Here is a 17693-nt window from a genome sequence, read left to right as displayed (position 1 = left end):
TCAGTACACGGTGAGCAACTCACAATTTTAATGACAAAAACAGTGAAAAGAGTGAGAGGTTCAACGTATCAAATTAACATTTCCGGTGGTCTTTTCCATGTTATCACTTTTTTAATTACTTGAATTTTAGGATTTTATTTTAGACTGCCTGGAAGCAGTCCTACCTACAAGATACGATGGTGTGATTGTACCTCTTTGATTCAGCATATAACTAAGACACAGTCTGCAATGGGAAAGTAATGTCCACTGTTTGACTTGGCAGGAGGTGTTGTGTGTTTATTTCCTGTTTTGGTTAGCTCCCCCAGCTGTGCCTACCATTCCTTTCATTAATGCTTTCTTATGGGAGATAGAAGAATTTTCCAAACTGGGACAAGACCCAGAGTAAATTTGGTGAACATTTTTTATGCAGTTGAACTTCAGACATGTTCATAACATTCTTTGCAAATGTGCCCCTTCTATTCTGAACTGTGGTGCTTTATTTCAGTGTTATTATGTCATTCCACAGGCCTGCAGTGGAAAATTTACCCCACTGTATCAATGGTTGTACTTCGATGCTTTTGAGTGCCTGCCGGAGGAGGACGAGGAGTTGATTCTGACAGAGGACACCTGTGGCCCTGTGAGTTCCCTGTTTACTGTATTACAGCTCTTCGGTTGCAGGGGAAAATCCTTACGGAATTTGTTTTTATGCTGAATAGTGGTGTTTGTCCAAATATAACATGACCAGCAAAAGGAATGGTAGAGCAAGGCATCTGAAGTGAGATAGCTGGGATAGAAAGTGAGAACTTTGCTTCTTGCATCAGATATGCATGTTATGTGACTGTCATGATGTTCCAATAACTTCTCAGGCGTGTTAATGCTACCTGTGTCTTGCCTCCAACTGTATGTGATTAATAATTCAAAATATCTAATATATAATAGATATTTAGTATTATCATTCAAATATCTATCTAAAAGTTAATAATATCTTACAAACTTTTTTGTAATTTCAGAACTATTTATTGGATAAAAAAGATAATCTTAGTGCATTATCAAGTGATAATTACAGCATAATGCACATCTGTAGAGATGACCGTGATATGCATCCCAAGCATGTTAATTCCTGGCTATTTCCAAGATTCCTACTTGCTCTGCGCAGTAATGGTCTGAAATCTTTTGATAGAAGTCGGGATTAATGAAAGTGATCTGTTTAGTACTTTAAAGTTCTAAACTTTAAAGTTTTGCCATGGCATTTTAGGAAAGTGCTGCTCACAAGTGCACAGTTCTATCTGGCATCTTTCCTTAAGATGTTAAAACCCCAACCCTGCGCTTGAATTATTTCTTATTTTATGTTTACCGGCATGCACAAGTTTTCTTTTCTACTTTCTTCCTCCTGTAATTATATTTTAAATATCAGGAATAATTTCCCGATTAAGTAACAGGTTTGAGTGTAGAATGCTTCTCTTTCAGCGGGCCTGTCGTTATGATGGACAGATCGCTGTGTTCGGTTCTGCTTTCCAGGAAAAGCTTGCCCAGCAGCGCTACTTTTTGGTAAGTGCATTTCTGAGGAGTAACCACCAGAGGGCTCTCCTAGCATAAAAAGTAAATTAGAATTTGCTGATAAGTTGTAGTGATTTGCTACATCAGGGCTGTCATTTGTGTTGATAATGATACACTCAGGAAGTGACTCTGATTCAGGTGGAATTTCCTGTTAATGTTTTATTCTGACTGAGTGATGAACATTTATCTCTGCTGACCTTGGCACCAAGGGACTCTTTGTTTAGATTCATAGAAGTGATTTGTTTTTTGCTAAAAGCTTTTTTTTCTTATTGGAGAGAGAGAATGTGATATCTGCAAAATGGCACACATGTATGTCACAAATAAGTCTTTTTATATACACTGATGGAAAAAAGAAATGCAACATCTCTTCCTCCATACTCTGGCCCTCCCGTCTGCGTGGAACAGGCTGAAGAGTGACTCGTTTATGAAGAGGACCTGATGTCACTGCTGACGAGTCCATCGCAGCCTCTGTCTGGCTCAAGCCTGTCGGGTGTGACATCTAGGAGATGTGAGGAGAGGGCCTCTGACAGGTCGCCTTGCTCTAAGGCCAGCAGCATGGAGCCTCACTGTCCTGTTACCGATGCAGGCATTGTGTCTGTCGGCAGTTTCAGCAGCAGTACGGGTGGCAGATCTGAAACAATCTCTCAGATGGACCAGTCTGATGTGTCGTTCGTGCTCTGGTGTGGTCACTCAAGGGTGACCGGATCTTGGACAGTCATCTGTCCTGCCCGGTCTGCTAAAACCTTCTCTGCAGTTGCAACACAGTGGAGCTCCATAGTGTCCATAGTCCATAGTGTCCGGCAATGCTGGCACATGACATACCTGCCTGCAGCATGCCAATGGCCCACTCCCTTTCTTCTGGTGACATTTGAGGTATTATGGAATGCACAGAAAACAGACTAAGTGTGGCCTTTTCTTGCAGTGACCTAAGCTTTGAATTAAGGCCTTTTTAAAGCTGACCTGATCAGGCATTGTTCCACCTGGACCTTGTTGGGTAAAAGTGCACCTAACGAGCTTTCGTGTGTTTGGAAGTTGTAATGCCTCACTGCACAAGCTGTATTGCTGGTCAGAGGGCTTAGAACAAATTGACAACTTTTTGTGAAAGTACATAAGCTATAACTATAGTATTCTCATTCCAGAAAATGTTGCATTTTCTTTTTCCATCAGTATATAAATGAACCTTTAAAAGCTTACTGACTGTAGCACAAGCCCGTTTCTGTCTGGGTCTCCCACTTGGTGGTAGAAAGCAGGTGAGTGCTGATGGGAGATGGACAGGAGCACGCTCTGTCTGGGCATGATGGGGATATTGTACAGGATATTCTTGGACATGGTTTGTTCTGGCTCTGCATGCACGTCTGCTGATACCAGTCCATCATTCAGCACAGATTGCTCCTCATAACTTGGGTGTATTTAATTCTTGTAGAGTCTTACAGTCCCATACAGTATAAATTAGACTGTGTTGCCATTGTGAATCCCAAAGAAAGGGGGTGAAAAACAAAATGTATTTAGAGTTGTAAGTTATCACTGTGCAAAAAAAAAAGTGACACCTTAGAACGCGATCCATGTCTCAAATTAAGTACATTTTAAATTATATAAATTTTTTTCTACCTTTTCTGATTTATTTTTAATTAATATTCAATAATGAACATTTATATCATCTAAATAAACTGCGGTATGAACCTTTATCAAAACAATGTGATTAGCAGTGTAACACACAAAGCGTATTTTAAAAATACTTGCAAGTATTTTTCTTTTTGCGAAACGTCTGGCTTGTCTTGACTAATTAAACCCTGTTTAGGTAGGAGCTGGTGCCATTGGTTGTGAGCTATTGAAAAGCTTTGCCCTGATTGGCCTGGCAGCTGGAGAGGGCGGGCACATCACTGTGACTGATATGGATTCCATTGAGAGGTCCAATCTGAACCGACAGTTCCTGTTTAGGACTGAAGACATTATGGTAAAAAAAATCAGTTTTTGTTCTTCTGAGATGCAGAATGCAGCATTAATCTTTAAAGAGGGTTTTTATCATAAACTGTAAATGTGCACCAAAAAAAAACACTTCAAATCTTCTGCAACAGGTATGGACAACAAGTTGCTCATTTCTAGAGATTACATGGAGAAAAGAGTTTTAATTATAAGTCGTAATATTTATGAATGATTTGCACTAAGGTGTAACACAGAGCCTTAGGAATTAAAAGAGAAATGTTGCTCTCATTTTTGACAGGAAAGTAGTAATCCCGAACAGGAGAACTAGATTTATCCTGACTTAAAGGTCCTGCAATTTTGGTCCATGTGCAGCACACATTTGTCAACATTGAGCTGTACATTAATCCTCAGAGCCAGATATTCTCACATTGGTGATTATGATCATAATCTGTTAATTAAGTCACCCTTTTCCGCAAACTGCCAGGATACATTAAGCAAAATGGCTGTAGATTGAAGAAACTGAAATTGTACAACAAAGAAACTACTATGCATTTCAGTCTTGTTTATTTCTTGCAGTTCTTGGGTCAGATTGCATTTCTTTTTCCCCTACAGTTTTCCCACAAACTGCTATTATTAGAAACAGGAAAATGTCTTTCAGAAAGCATGTACCCTCGACTGCTGTCAGCTTGAACTATTTTATACCACCAGTTTACAGTAGAGGATCTATGATTTAATATTGATAGCTGTTTTTTGGTTCTTCTGCGTCTTAATTCTACACCATTAGTTAATCTCTGTGTTGTCAGTGAGGGTTTGTTAAGTATTTGTGTCAAAGGTTGCTGATAAGGAGAAGAAGTCAGAAGTCGTGTTTCAGTTTTTACCAGCGTATCACATTGCAAGCAATACCAGTTAGCTTCTTTTTGAGATCACACTCCCACTGGACACCACCCCCCAACTCACTCAAAAGTCTATTTTTTATGACCCCATCTGGCCACATCTCTTGAGTAGGAAATGTTTGATCCATGTTGGTTTTATGGGTCTGTCTCTCTTTCCTCCTCAGACATGCAGACTGTTGTCTCTCACCAGTCTCTATGACATATAATGTTGAATTTCCTTTTGTTTGCATTTCTGTAACATGCAACTGAGGAGCACCTGTGTCCAGCTTACATATTTAAATCAATATCAAACATTCAACTCAAATCAAATTGAAAATGCAGATCATGGTTTGCTGTAGAAAGCTGAGAGATTCTAGACATCGTTACCCTGCGAACAGCCTCCTTGCCTTGTTTTTCCATCAATGTGGTAACATTGCTGCATTCTGTTTTTTTGAATAAATTGTTCTCTAGGTATCTCTCAAACAACAAGCCTGCTTATTGATTTCAATCATGTAACTACTATTAGAATATCTGCAGTCGCTTTCATCTGCACTGCAGTGTTTTCATCAGGATGGCCTGGTGCTCATGCTTTTTCCTTTCCCTTCATCTGATATACCTCCCTGCTCTGTTCCACCATCTTCCTGTTCACCTCAGAAATCCAAATCAGAAACAGCCATCCAAGTGATCAGGAGAATGAACCCTGCTCTCCACATCACGGCCCATCAGAACCGAGTAGGTCCGGAGAGCGAGCAGGTCTACGGACATGAGTTCTTTTCCCAACTCGATGGCGTTGCTGCTGCTCTGGACAACATTGAAGCCCGTGAGTCCTGATCCTGGTGTGGCAGTACTACTGCTGTAGTTTAATAAGCTTCTGATTGCTGTTTCAACACGTCAGGAATAGCAGAAAAAGCATATCTGCCACTGCAAAAATAATGTTGTCAACTCAATAACATGGCTTCAAGTTAAAACCTGACTTAAAATTCTGCCAAAACAGGTTTTTATGTCTTTACACGGGTCTTTCTCATATCCCACCACATTGGTGTCACCTCACTAATCTGTCTCTAAACCTGATATTGTTAGCTTTTGTCTGAGCCACAGTAAATAAGATTTACAGGTGACCTTAAAAAAAGCTTATGGTCCTCAGATATAGAAAAGCTTTATTTTTAAAAAATGCACAAGAATAGATTAATAAAAACTCTTAACGCATGGATAACGTTAAGCTCCACATGCATCAGAAGTCTGTACCAACACCCACGCTCACAAAATTTCAAATGGTATTTGCACAAGCATTCATAAACTTGAGAGAATGGCGTTTAACTAGCTACACTGACTAACTTCAGCAATGTAGTCTCCGGCCCTTACAAGTCACTGTAAATTACTTGCTGACATCCTAGAAAATCGCTTGCTTTAAGCAACAATTTTTTAAAAATAATATTTATACCTGCCTACCTTTTTCTTCAACATTTTTAGCTGTCATGGATGCATTGCAATACACGGGATAACCTGCTGTCTTAATGCACACTCTTGCATGTTCTTTAGGAGTGTACGTTGATGGGCGTTGTGTTCAATACCAGAAGCCCCTTCTGGAAGGAGGAACTCTAGGTGCCAAGGGGCACACCCAGGTCATTGTGCCCTTTCTGACAGAACCTTATGGACCAGCTAAAAGTGGGTCCCAGAATTCATTCCCACTGTGCACCCTCAAGAACTTCCCATATCGAATTGAACACACCCTTCAGGTAAGGTATATGCCAACTGAGGAAGCACATCTTGCATCAGTGTCACCCTGTACTTCAGTGGGATTCTGTTCTCAGCCATTTTGTGCTCTGTTAATGTTCTGTTTTGGTGCTTTTTTACATCTAAATCTGTTTAAAAACATGTTGCTCAGTTCTCCTTGGCTGGATTGATCATTTCAAATAAAAAAAGTGAGCTTCCAGTGACCTACAACAGCTCTCTTGAGTTCTACAGAGCACTTCTGTACCCCAGCATCGATGCCCTGCGCCTGAGCCTCTCGCTGCAGAGCTTTTTCATAACTCAACAAGCCAGCGCAGGAGTCTGGGTTGTCAGGGCCTGACAGGAAATGGGGTCCAGCTGGTGTGCAGGTGCTGTTCACAAGCTTAAGGCTTTGCAGGCCACATTGTTTCTACCTCAGAGAGAAAGAGCAACAAAGGGTTTGCTTTCCAAACATGCCAGTGAAGAACTGTCAGCCATGCTAAGAATGCTTTTCTTTTTTATTCTTTTTCTGTTTGTTATGAAAACATTGGTTTTTCAATGCTGTTTTCCAAAGAACAAATAGCACAAAACCTTTACAGTTTTAAGCTGACTCTTAAAAATTCAAACCAGTTGTTTGTATTAATATCTTATATCAGCTTTCTTGGTGTGGTTTTGCTGCACAGTTACGATTTATTAATATCTTGGAATATATCCTTTGGGAGATGTGCATCTCCAAGAGACCACCTGGTTGCTAAAATATTGAGGTTTTCCATTTAAAAGGATTTAGCTGCAAAATGTTTCTGTAACTTTTTTGGTACTTTTTTTATTGCCGATTCTTAGGAGTTGGTTTTGTCTTAACTATGTTCTAAATAGGATTTTGTCTTCACTGTGCTGTTAGTTGTGGAACAAATGTTGTAATTGTGTCATTAACAGCTCTCTGGCAGCTGCAGTAAAGGTTCTAGCACTAGCGAAGCAGACACAATAAACACCTAATCACGATGCATGACAGCTATTACCTTGCATGGTAAATGCAGGCTGGCAGCAATTCCACCACTATCTTCACTCCAGACAGCTAATTGGTTTTCATTGTTACAGTAGTTCATTGACTTTTTTAACATTTTTTTTACAATTTTATTATACACCTACTGAGTTCAGAATCTCCTGTTATGTGTTTGTCACGTCTTGGCTTACAGCCATGAACCCTGTAACTGCACACTGGGGAAAAACGTGTAGGCAGTGTAGGCTCCTATCCGCCTGCCTTTGACCCACTCATATTTTGACATGTCACAGATTAGGCATCCCCCCTGCTGGATGTCAAAGGGGGGTTCTATACATCCAGAATCTGAGAGAGCCCTAGCCATCAAATCTGAACTCTTCCCTCAGCAGAGCTCTACTAATTGTACAGAGAAATTTGGGGAACCATGGTCACAGCACAGTTGGCTGGTGACTTGGCCCAGGTTTGAACCCATAATGCCTGCATCATAGTGCTTGACATATGCTGAGGCAACTGCCTTACAGGCTGAGCCACTTAGGATCCCAGAGTTCCACCAATAACTGATCTTGACTTTTGTGTTTGATAGCATAAAATAAATAGTGTTGGGGATGGTAGCAAAAGAGATTTCAAAGAGAGCAAGGCATTTTCAGACATCTCTAATTCAGGGACAGTCAACCCTGGTAGGTATTGGGTTATGGGTTGCATGTGAGTTATTCACTTAAGCGGTTTAGAGAGCATTTGAATTGAAAACCCTAACTTTCTACAGCTCTCAAGGGCCACAGTTGGTTAATTGTATTGAACAAAATAAATGTAATAAAACTCTTGATTTCAAAGACTTAAGGCCTGCTATGTTGCGTCCCTCCAGGGCTTGTCATTTGTGTTCCTAATACATTTCCTGTCGTCCTAGTGGGCCAGAGACGAGTTTGAAGGGCTTTTCAAGCAGCCAGCAGAAAATGTTAACCAGTATCTGAGGTAAATGCATTTTTTTAATATTGTTATTCTTAATTATATTCGTAGAGGCTGAGTGTTCCGTAGTCATTAAAAAAGCTAGATAGTGTCACAGTTGAAATACTGCAGATATTGTATGCCTTCGCCATACATTCTTGACATTACATCAGGATTTGTTCTGAATTTGGACTTTTTGGCAACCTTACTCTGCTTGCAGACTTTATATACACACCCAGTTTGGAATCGCTGCTGTTTAAGATTAAGCTTCACAACTAAAACAACTGTGCCCCACAGGAAGAAGGAGGACCAACAGATTTGCTTCTACAGCACATCCATCTGTCAAAGCCATTCATCTTTTGATATGCTGCAAGTTTCACAGTGCCCTGCTTGAGATTTAGCACCAATTAGAAGAGCAGAATGTCATTGCTGGTTTTCAATTGCTTTGTCTTTAATTTTAGTTAAATACCATTTTTCATTGAATTTAATTTATTTGCCATTGCTGTGCTGTATTTTGTTTCAGGTTTACAGGTGGTTCATTATTAAACGTTGTTTATGTGATGCTATACCAATTAAATGTGTTTCCATAACCACAGAAAGGGTAGGTCAGTGCTACTCCAAATAGGCCCAAATGACAATTGAAAGGACTTGTTCAGCTCCATTCTCACGCAATCCTGTATATTCCTAGAGTGTGGAAGGATTAACTAAAATCTTTTTTCTTTATTTCCTGCTTCTACGAATCAAAACAAAGCATTCTGCAGTCATCTGTTGTATATGCAGGCCATGTGTGGATAAGAAATGGCATATCATGGCATGTTCAATCAGCTACTGGAGACCAGGGAGTAAACCCTAGCCAGCATTCTAGAATGTCCAATGAAACCCAACCTGCATACCTTTGGGAAATGGGATGAGACCAGACTGACTGGCAAAGACCAATTTGAATCTATGAGTGTCATGCAAATTCCACATAGATGGGTGTCTTAGGTTAGAATTAAACCCAGGACCCTGAAGCTGTGAGGCTGTCCACCAAGGCAGCATGCCGCTCTATATAAAGAGGACTTGGAAGCACTAGTCAATGAGAGAAGGACTGAGGGGATGAGGTACTGGCATTGCCCACACTGTTCCCTCCATGCATACAAGCACGATATTAATCTAATTTGTAAAAAAAACACATTTAAAAAGGTTTTGCAGGGCATGATTCAATAAATCTTCTGATAGCATTGTTTTTTAAAACAGATGGCCCTCACTTAATTTGTGCCAAGCTGAGCATTTGAAACCCACAGGTTGCAGAGGACATCGTTATTAAATAAACCTGCTCATTATGACCTATAATTAATTTATGTATGGATTTAATTTGGAGCAAGCTGGAATTGAAAAGCATGTCTTCCAGGTAAAATGGGAGATGACGTACAGTAATACTGTTGACCCATGTAGCATTAAATCCATCGTCCGGGTAGTTCAGACGGACAATATAGGTGAAGAATTATTTGGCTGGTTTGTGGTAAATGGATGTGGACTATCAGAAATGGCAGATTGTTTTATACTACTCCTGATCTGTGCTCAAATTTAATATAACACCTATCTTTGATAAACTCTGTCTTATGTACTGTATCCTGTTGGCTCTCAGCCGAGCCAGAAAGAAGTCATCACCCCTTTCCCCAACGTTGCCAGATGAGGCGATAAGATCTCTATATAAGCCTTATAAATCAGTCCAACTCTACCCAGTCTATTCTCATTAAGGGCCTGGTTTGATTCATAGTCTGTAATTGTTTTTGTAGACTTGATAAATCTTAAAAGATAAAACATGACCCACCTTAAAAGGCAAGAACCCTTCACTAGGCCAGCGAAGCCGTCGCAGGGAGAGCCAGGGATTACAGCACGTCCAGCTCCAGACGTGTCCAGATAAATTTAATGGGCAGACTTCCCGGGGGAAAGCAGTGTAATGCATGAATAAACCAGAGTTCTGTTTTCATAACTAGTCACTGTCACTTAACCCTTTTCTGGAAGGAAGGAATGGAATCTCTTCCGTGTGTTGCTTCGCACAGACCTCAAACATAATTAGAGTGGCTCTTCTGTCACAGTTTAATTCAATTGACAGTCCAGCATTTAATGCACTGTTGGTTTTAAATCAGCTGTACAGCATGTTCAGAACCACTTACATTACCTGTGTCCTGGAGCCACCTTTTGGATTTTTTTACATTGAAAATTGAACTTTTCACCAAAAATCAAAGTCTCTAAACTTTATACAGAATGATAAAAAGAAATTAGATGTGGGGGTGGGGGGGGGAGGCAATAAAATGTGAAGTCTGTTTAAATTTGATGCAGATGAAGCAGGTCTATCTTTAGTCCCAGCAAGAGCAGAGGGGTTTAAGATGAGAAATATGTTACTAACCAGATGACAGGCAAATCTGCTCTGCTTCCTGTTTAGGCCTCCGAGTGTAAACATCTGCAACTAATTTAGTTTTACTTTCCCCCTGTGCTGTTTAAAGTAAAGGCTGACTGTTTATAGAGAGTGAGTTGAGGAACCCCTGCGCTCACACTGGACGTGGAGAAGCATGTGAATGAGGCAGATATCATCGAGGGAGCCAGATCTTGGCCAGATTGTTTGGCGCTTGAGTTTGCTGAGAACTTAGATGTATGGAGACCTTGGTTCTCATTCCCAGCTCCTTGGCAGGCCCTGTTTGCCTTTTTCTCATTCATTCTCCTTCAGATTATAGTGTAAATCCCCATCAATGTCCCGGAGACATTTGGTGACAAATTAAATGCATCACCTCTCCCACCACTTGTCTTAGTCTCAGCTGCTCTTACCCCATTACTCAACAGTACATCTACTGTATGTTTGCCTCTGCTACTCTCTGTGCCAGTGCCTCAGTTCTTGGCAACTGAAATTCACATTCTATGCTGTTATTGCTGTGCCTAATGTCTCATTTATTTTACAGTTGCTTTTTCAATCAGTATAAACTATATAAGAGAAGAGGTGCTGCTGCTGCTAAGGATTTATGTCTTGCAATCTCGGAGTTCTGCAGCAGAAAAACAAAATCGAGCAAATGTCTATGAGTCAGTCAGATCAAAGTTGTACCCTGTGGTGTTCTGTGTGCTTGATGTGTGTCTGTGTTGCCCCTAGTGACCCTGGCTTTCTGCAACGAACTCTGAAGCTGGGGGACACAGAGGCTCTGGAGATTTTGGAGGGAGTGTACAACAGCATTGGGGAGCAGCGCCCACAATGCTGGGAGGACTGTGTGAGCTGGGCCCGGCGGCACTGGGAGAGTCTCTATAATAATGCCATTCTCCAGATGCTGCACTGTTTTCCTCCAAATGAGGTAAAGGTATCTGCACACCATCCACTAAACATAAGAAATACAGAAGAGAATAAACACTTACAATTTTTAGACAGGAGATGGCACTGCGTGCTGTGCAGCTGTCCTGCTTGCAAAACCAGAGGGCATTTCCTGTTTACAGAACAATCAGAAGTCATAGTGATTAGACCTCAAACGGTTTTTGAAAGATTACATTACATATAACATTCTAAGCCATTTTACTTATTTTGTGCCCTATTCAATTTTGCCACCTTCATTATTTTATTGATGATCAGCAAGATTGATAAGGTGCTGGTTCTATTGAAATGTACTGCAGTGGAGTGGAACAGTCTGGAAAAGCCACATGTAGAGTAGTTACCCGGCATTGAAGAAACTCAAAAAGTGCTCTAAGCAATGAAGAAAGAACTCGCCTTGAATAGTGCCAAATTTTAAAGTTACTAGAAAGTTCTTGGGTTAAGGTATTGCAGAGGTATGAGTACCTGCTTGCTGTTTTTTTTTTACACAGGAATGTTTTTAGTTGTAATTCTTAGGCCATACCATATAGAGTACCAGAGCTCTTTATCTCAACCGTTTTTTAGCATTGAAAGCACTCTTAGGGAAGATTGTAAATATACATAAAACGCAGAATTTTTTAATTTGCTCAGTATTTAATAACATGTTACTACTGCCATGAAGTGCCTTTCCCCTCTAGCAAGGAACATAAGCCCTTTCCAAAGAGCTACGCTTGGCCTTTCAACATTTCAAATTAATGTGCTTGTTCATTTCCCTTAAGCCACATCATTGAATTTTGGATGTCAAATAATAGGCTTCTGCTTCTAAGAAGCAATAAAATGCTGACTTTAATAGAATCCCAGGAGAGGAGGTAATAATAAAGAAGGAACATCAGTTTAAATGAACTGACGGGGGAAAATGGTTCCTTTGTTGTTGGTATTGTCATTGTTTTAAAGTTTTCTTTTGCTTGATGAATATTAGATATGAAATTGGATGGAGTTATCCAACAAAATACACATTGCAACATAAATGATTCCTGGTGGAATTTAATTTCTTAATAGAATACCATTTTTTAACATTAATTGCATTTCTTCATTGCAAAATGTAAGATCTCTATGGTTGTTTATTCCTTACAAAAAACTTTAACTGACTTTTTATCGATTCTCTACACAAGTTTTTCTACATAGTCTTTAAGATTGTACATAGGCTCAAACAGAGGTGCGCACCAAAACATTGACGGTGGCCATGCAGAGAATCATGAAGTTACAGTCATACAGAAGATGCAGAGTTATGTTGCCTTACAGTCTGTGCAGAACTGTTTGAGTAAAAAAAGAAAGCAAATATGGAATGTGTTTGGAGTTCAAATGACAATGAAATGACACATCATCATATGTGTTCCTTGTTCATCTCGTAAAATTCTTAATGGATCTGTATTTGTGTTACTTATCTAAGTTTTTGTATTGTGTTGGTGCTCTTAAACTAAAGAGAAATGCATACTGTAGATCTCAGTCTACTCTAGAGTCAGCAGTGTTTGTGATGTACTGTCTCTCATCACTCCAGATTAGTCGTCTTCAGCAGTAAGCAGTGAGGTCCTCTTAATCAGGAATCTGCCGAGATAACCCTTCAGTGCACAGTAGCTAGCACACAGCAGGACAGAGTGTGACCATTGTGTAGGCCATTGTGTTTCTGCTTGTCTGGCAGATTATACTGTAGCTTTCACTGCCTCTTTTTGTGGTAGAGTGTTTAACCTCTGTTCCTTTGTCCAAAGACAAATTGTTGGATAGTCTTAATTGTCTGTTGTATTGATAGTATTGCTTGTCTGTTGCATTCCTCAAATGTTTAATGCAAAAAAGTCTCTAATAAATTATTGAGCACATATATTATGGATCCAGCCACATAATGTATCATACTGTATATATTTATAATATATATTATAAATTAAAAGAAAAATAAGTTTTGTTTTTTTGTTTTCCTGTTGAATGCAACTGTATTAAATCAACATTTGCAAACAGAGATAATAAATATCAACTTTCGAATCAGGCATTTTGGCCAGCTTTTGCATATTTTCTAGCGAAAATATTTTGCAGTTGTGTGAAAAGGAAATATTTCTTTTTATTTCTCCCTGCCTCTTCCTAATTCTCTCTCTTCTCTCTCAGAAAACAAGCTCTGGTCTGCCCTTCTGGTCAGGACCTAAAAGATGTCCTCATTCCTTGACCTTTGACCCCAACAATGTGAGTGTTATTCTATTCAGAGGCTGGACGTGGATAGAATCCAGCATTTACCCCCATTGTACATGAAATATAAGATATCCAGCCAAGAAAAAAACTTGAATGTTATCAAAAAGTTAAGAATACACATGACTATGTTCATCACAACTTTTGTACGCTTTATTATCATCAGTCTGTGACCGAAAAATCATGATGAAGATTTCTGATCTGTCCAGTATTCTAGCTCATATCTCATAATTTAAGGGATCCTACTGTTGATTTAAAACTTGACATTAATGAGAAAAGGATTGATTTCTGGTCTTAAAATTTGTGTGATATTCATACTGTACCTGAAACTGGTCAAGTAGAGAAAAGCTTCTTCAAGAGGCATAAACACATCAACAAAGTTTTGGATTTTTCCACAATTTCCTTCCTTCTGAATTGTTTCTTCTGTAGTTGTCTCGAGTCTTGCTCTGCTTCAGGCCTGAGCCTGTCAGTCTCATGAGAGTACAGCACACGAGGCTTGATTTTAATTAACAAATTATTGAATCTTTTTTAATTAGAGGCCATTGAAATGCTATGTCAGGATATCCGATATGGGATAATTGTGCTTTGAGATGTGAACCTTTTGATCCTGTTGTAATGTCTTTTTTTCTTCCAGTTTAGTAGAGCTTTCAAGATAGTATTTTTATTTTCAGAACAGAAATGAGAATACATAGTTTTACTAATACATTCTGTTCTACAGACCACCCATATGGACTATATTGTAGCTGCAGCAAATCTCTATGCTCATACCAATCGTATTGATGGTACCAGAGATAGAAATGCCATTCTGAAGATCCTCCATACAGTCAGAGTGCCAGACTTTTCTCCCAAATCCAATGTGAAAATCCACCTTACTGATCAAGAGATGGAAGAGGACAAGGGGACAGTGGGTGAGTATAAGACAGCAAGAATAAGAACAAATGAGCAGTCTTTCTAAACATGACAGATTAACGTGCTGAGTGGTTGGAATGAATATGCTTTGCTTTGTCTTGCATTTTACAGACAAAATCAAGCTGGATGAGCTGAGTGAGAAGCTGGCATCCCCAGAGACATTTAGTGCTTCCAAGATGTTCCCAGTGGAATTTGAAAAGGTAACTTTGAGGACATGGATCACTTAATATTTCAGTGCACATACTAATTGAGACATCTGTCGTTGCTGGACAACTGGAGAGTGCTGCAGTGATCTTTGTGCAAGTAGGATGGGATTTCTTCATCATATCGCAGTTTCATAAGCCCTGCTAAACCAAAACAGCTGAGGTCAGGTAGAGTATAACAGAGCTTCTTTTTTGGGGGGCTACAGTACTGGATCTAGATCAACCCTAATAATACTGTTCTCTGGATTGTACTTATTTCTTTGGTTATTTCTTATGTTCCCAAATACACACAGAGCAGAAACATAGTGCCTGTGGGATGTGAGCTTCCCTGACTAACAGAAAGGCAACAATGAGGTTAATCTTTTCATACATGGAGGGAGATCTGAATTAATTTTGGTTGTAATAAAAGTAGGATTATGAAAATGGCAAATAGCATAGACAGTCATAAATAAACTTGTTTTCTTAAAAGGTAGCATTAAAAACCTAGTTTTCAAGAAAGTGTTAAGCTGCATATAATTTGGGCAACCCAATATCTGTCTTAACCACCATTGATACAGCTTGTGGTTCTGCAGCGGTAACAGCTTTTTGAAGTCCTGTGCCCAATCTACCCTGAAGCAAGCGCTTCAAATACCTGTACTATTGTGCCAGCATTTTTATCCCTCGCCTTTAATTGAGAAGGAGTCCTCCTCTGTTTTGGAGAAAAGAAAAAACCTGATGACGGAATGACGAGCCGTTCTTGAAGCTCTCTGTATCCAATTTCGCAGCAGCTGGGGTCCATTTTTCCTCACTATCCTCTGCCCCTCTGGCTCCGTCTTCAGTGTCTGACTGTTACTTGACTGATGATCAGCTTGCTCACATTGGCTTCTGAATCGGTGTTGTAATGATCAATCCTGACCCTCACTGTTTGTGCCTTTTTACATTGTGTGGAAAGTGTCAGTTTCTGTTTTTAAGAATTAATCATACATTATACTGTATTTAAACTTTTGGCATTTTAGTGCCCACTGTGCACAGGATGGGCTGCTCAGTGTCACTGCTCTTTGGGGATATAACTTCCATCTGTTTTAAACATTGTTCAGAAGCACCAAACTGTGACACAAAACTGGAATTATTCAGAAGAGCTAAAGAGCATATTACAAATGAAAGCAAATCCCCTTTATAAGCACTCAAGATAGCTTGAGAAACTTTCCCTGTTTATTTCAGTTTCCTGGATTGCATTTGGCACTTCTGAAATCAAACACATTAAAATAACCAAGCCGAAAGCGCCAAGTATAAATGTTTACTTCATATTTGTTTTTTGTTTTCTTTTCTAATTAGAAATAAATGTTATGCTTTTGTAAAGAAAAGACAAAAACAAACTGAAATCTCCTGCTATGAATTGGTTTTTGGTTGCTAATTAAAACCTTAAGGGGTAACTAAAGATTTTGCAAACAGCCTAATTTCTATGCCAAACATTTTTTTTATAGGATGACGACACTAATTTCCACATGGATTTCATTGTTGCTGCATCCAACTTGAGAGCTGAGAACTATGACATCCCCCCAGCGGACCGCCACAAGGTGAGAACGCCATCATAGCATCACAGTTAGTGGTTCAATTCAGCCTCGGAAATGGACACACATATGGTATGAAAGAGCTATGAATATATACAACACCCTGAAAAGTTGGGGTTATTCCATATCTATTATTTTACTATTCTTTCTAATTGCTGTCCGACAACATAGTATTCTGGATCAAAGATAAGTACATGAACTATATTTGATCAGTAAGAGCATTTTCTCAGTTCCATTTAGCTTTTCCTCTTGTCTCTGTAGATTTCCAGTGTAAGATCAAAAAAACATTTTAGGGAGTGCAAACTCTAATTCCAGTACAAATAGTCTCCTATATTCTCAGATTCATATGAGAGGTTTATGGTGGACCACTCATACTATACTATCTTAAGCTTTGCTTTCCCTTTACCTTCTGTGTCTAAAATTGCTATCATGGGGTTTTACCTAAACTAGATGTATACAATCTAAAAATATTTTTTAAGCACTTTAACTCTTTATTAAACTCCTAAACATAGTCAATTTAAATCCTCAACGGACATAAACGTGACCTTAGATTTCCTCTGACAAAGAGATTGAGGATACCCTCCTTCAATCTGGCCCTCATTTGTCTGGTTTGGCAGTCATTCATTGTCTTCAGAGGAGAAGAAAACTGCAGACTGTGCACAGGGCTACACCCTCCATTGCTGTCTCTCAGTTGTGAGCTAATTCCTTTTCTTTCCCTGTCTGGTGCCTTGACTGAGTAAATGGAGAAGGGCTGACTCCAAGCCCTTCCCTAATTGTATATCTGTGCAACACCTGCCCGAGCAGACCTGAAGATAAGAGGCTTAATGGTGCCGAGCTGTGGGCCCCTTATCTTCTTTATAAAGCTGAATTAATCACTATGTTTTACCTGTCCTCGGGGTGTAGAGCCGTGCCCCGTCTCCCAGTCAGTCATGCAGGTTGTCAGGGAGGGGCAGGTTGGTTCAGGTAGGCAGAGTTGAGGCGTGTGCTGTGCAGCACGTGGAGAGAGAGGTCAGGGCAGGAGGAGGGAGCTGAGGCGTGTGCTGTGCGGTGTGTGGAGTGAGGCCTGGATTGGGGGGGGGTTAGTTGAGCCGTGTGCTGTGGGGGGTGTGCAGAGGGGGTGTGGGGAGATTGAGACAGGTACTGTGGGGTTGTGTGAGGAGGGGGTATGGAGAGATTGAGACAGGTACTATGGGGAGATTGAGACAGGTACTATGGGGTTGTGTGGTGAGATTGAGACAGGTTGTGTGGGGTTGTGTGGGGAGATTGAGACAGGTACTGTGGGGAGATTGAGACGGGTACTGTGGGGTTGTGTGGGGAGATTGAGACAGGTTGTGTGGGGAGATTGAGACAGGTTGTGTGGGGTTGTGTGGGGAGATTGAGACGGGTACTGTGGGGTTGTGTGGGGAGATTGAGACAGGTACAGTGGGGAGATTGAGACAGGTACAGTGGGGAGATTGAGACGGGTACTGTGGGGTTGTGTGGGGAGATTGAGACAGGTACAGTGGGGAG

The 17693-nt window shown here is 40.1% G+C and overlaps 1 protein-coding gene across 1 annotated transcript in view; it reads left to right on the top strand.

Annotated features, from left to right (window-relative positions):
- uba7 (ubiquitin-like modifier activating enzyme 7) overlaps nucleotides 1-17693 on the top strand; it is an 81240-nt gene that overhangs the window by 8674 nt on the left and 54873 nt on the right. The window contains exons 11-21 of the mRNA XM_088915595.1: nucleotides 506-616; nucleotides 1447-1527; nucleotides 3335-3490; nucleotides 4986-5151; nucleotides 5871-6067; nucleotides 7943-8007; nucleotides 11105-11300; nucleotides 13445-13519; nucleotides 14241-14430; nucleotides 14543-14631; nucleotides 16098-16190. Coding sequence (XP_088771721.1) covers nucleotides 506-616; nucleotides 1447-1527; nucleotides 3335-3490; nucleotides 4986-5151; nucleotides 5871-6067; nucleotides 7943-8007; nucleotides 11105-11300; nucleotides 13445-13519; nucleotides 14241-14430; nucleotides 14543-14631; nucleotides 16098-16190 — 1419 coding nt within the window. The remainder of the gene's footprint in view (nucleotides 1-505; nucleotides 617-1446; nucleotides 1528-3334; nucleotides 3491-4985; nucleotides 5152-5870; nucleotides 6068-7942; nucleotides 8008-11104; nucleotides 11301-13444; nucleotides 13520-14240; nucleotides 14431-14542; nucleotides 14632-16097; nucleotides 16191-17693) is intronic.

The sequence above is a fragment of the Atractosteus spatula genome, chromosome 5 (genome assembly GCF_055471065.1).
Source record: "Atractosteus spatula isolate fAtrSpa1 chromosome 5, fAtrSpa1.hap1, whole genome shotgun sequence".
In the NCBI taxonomy this organism is placed as follows: domain Eukaryota; kingdom Metazoa; phylum Chordata; class Actinopteri; order Semionotiformes; family Lepisosteidae; genus Atractosteus; species Atractosteus spatula.
Note: the sequence above shows the minus strand (reverse complement) of the source record. Positions and strands in the feature narration are given on the sequence as shown.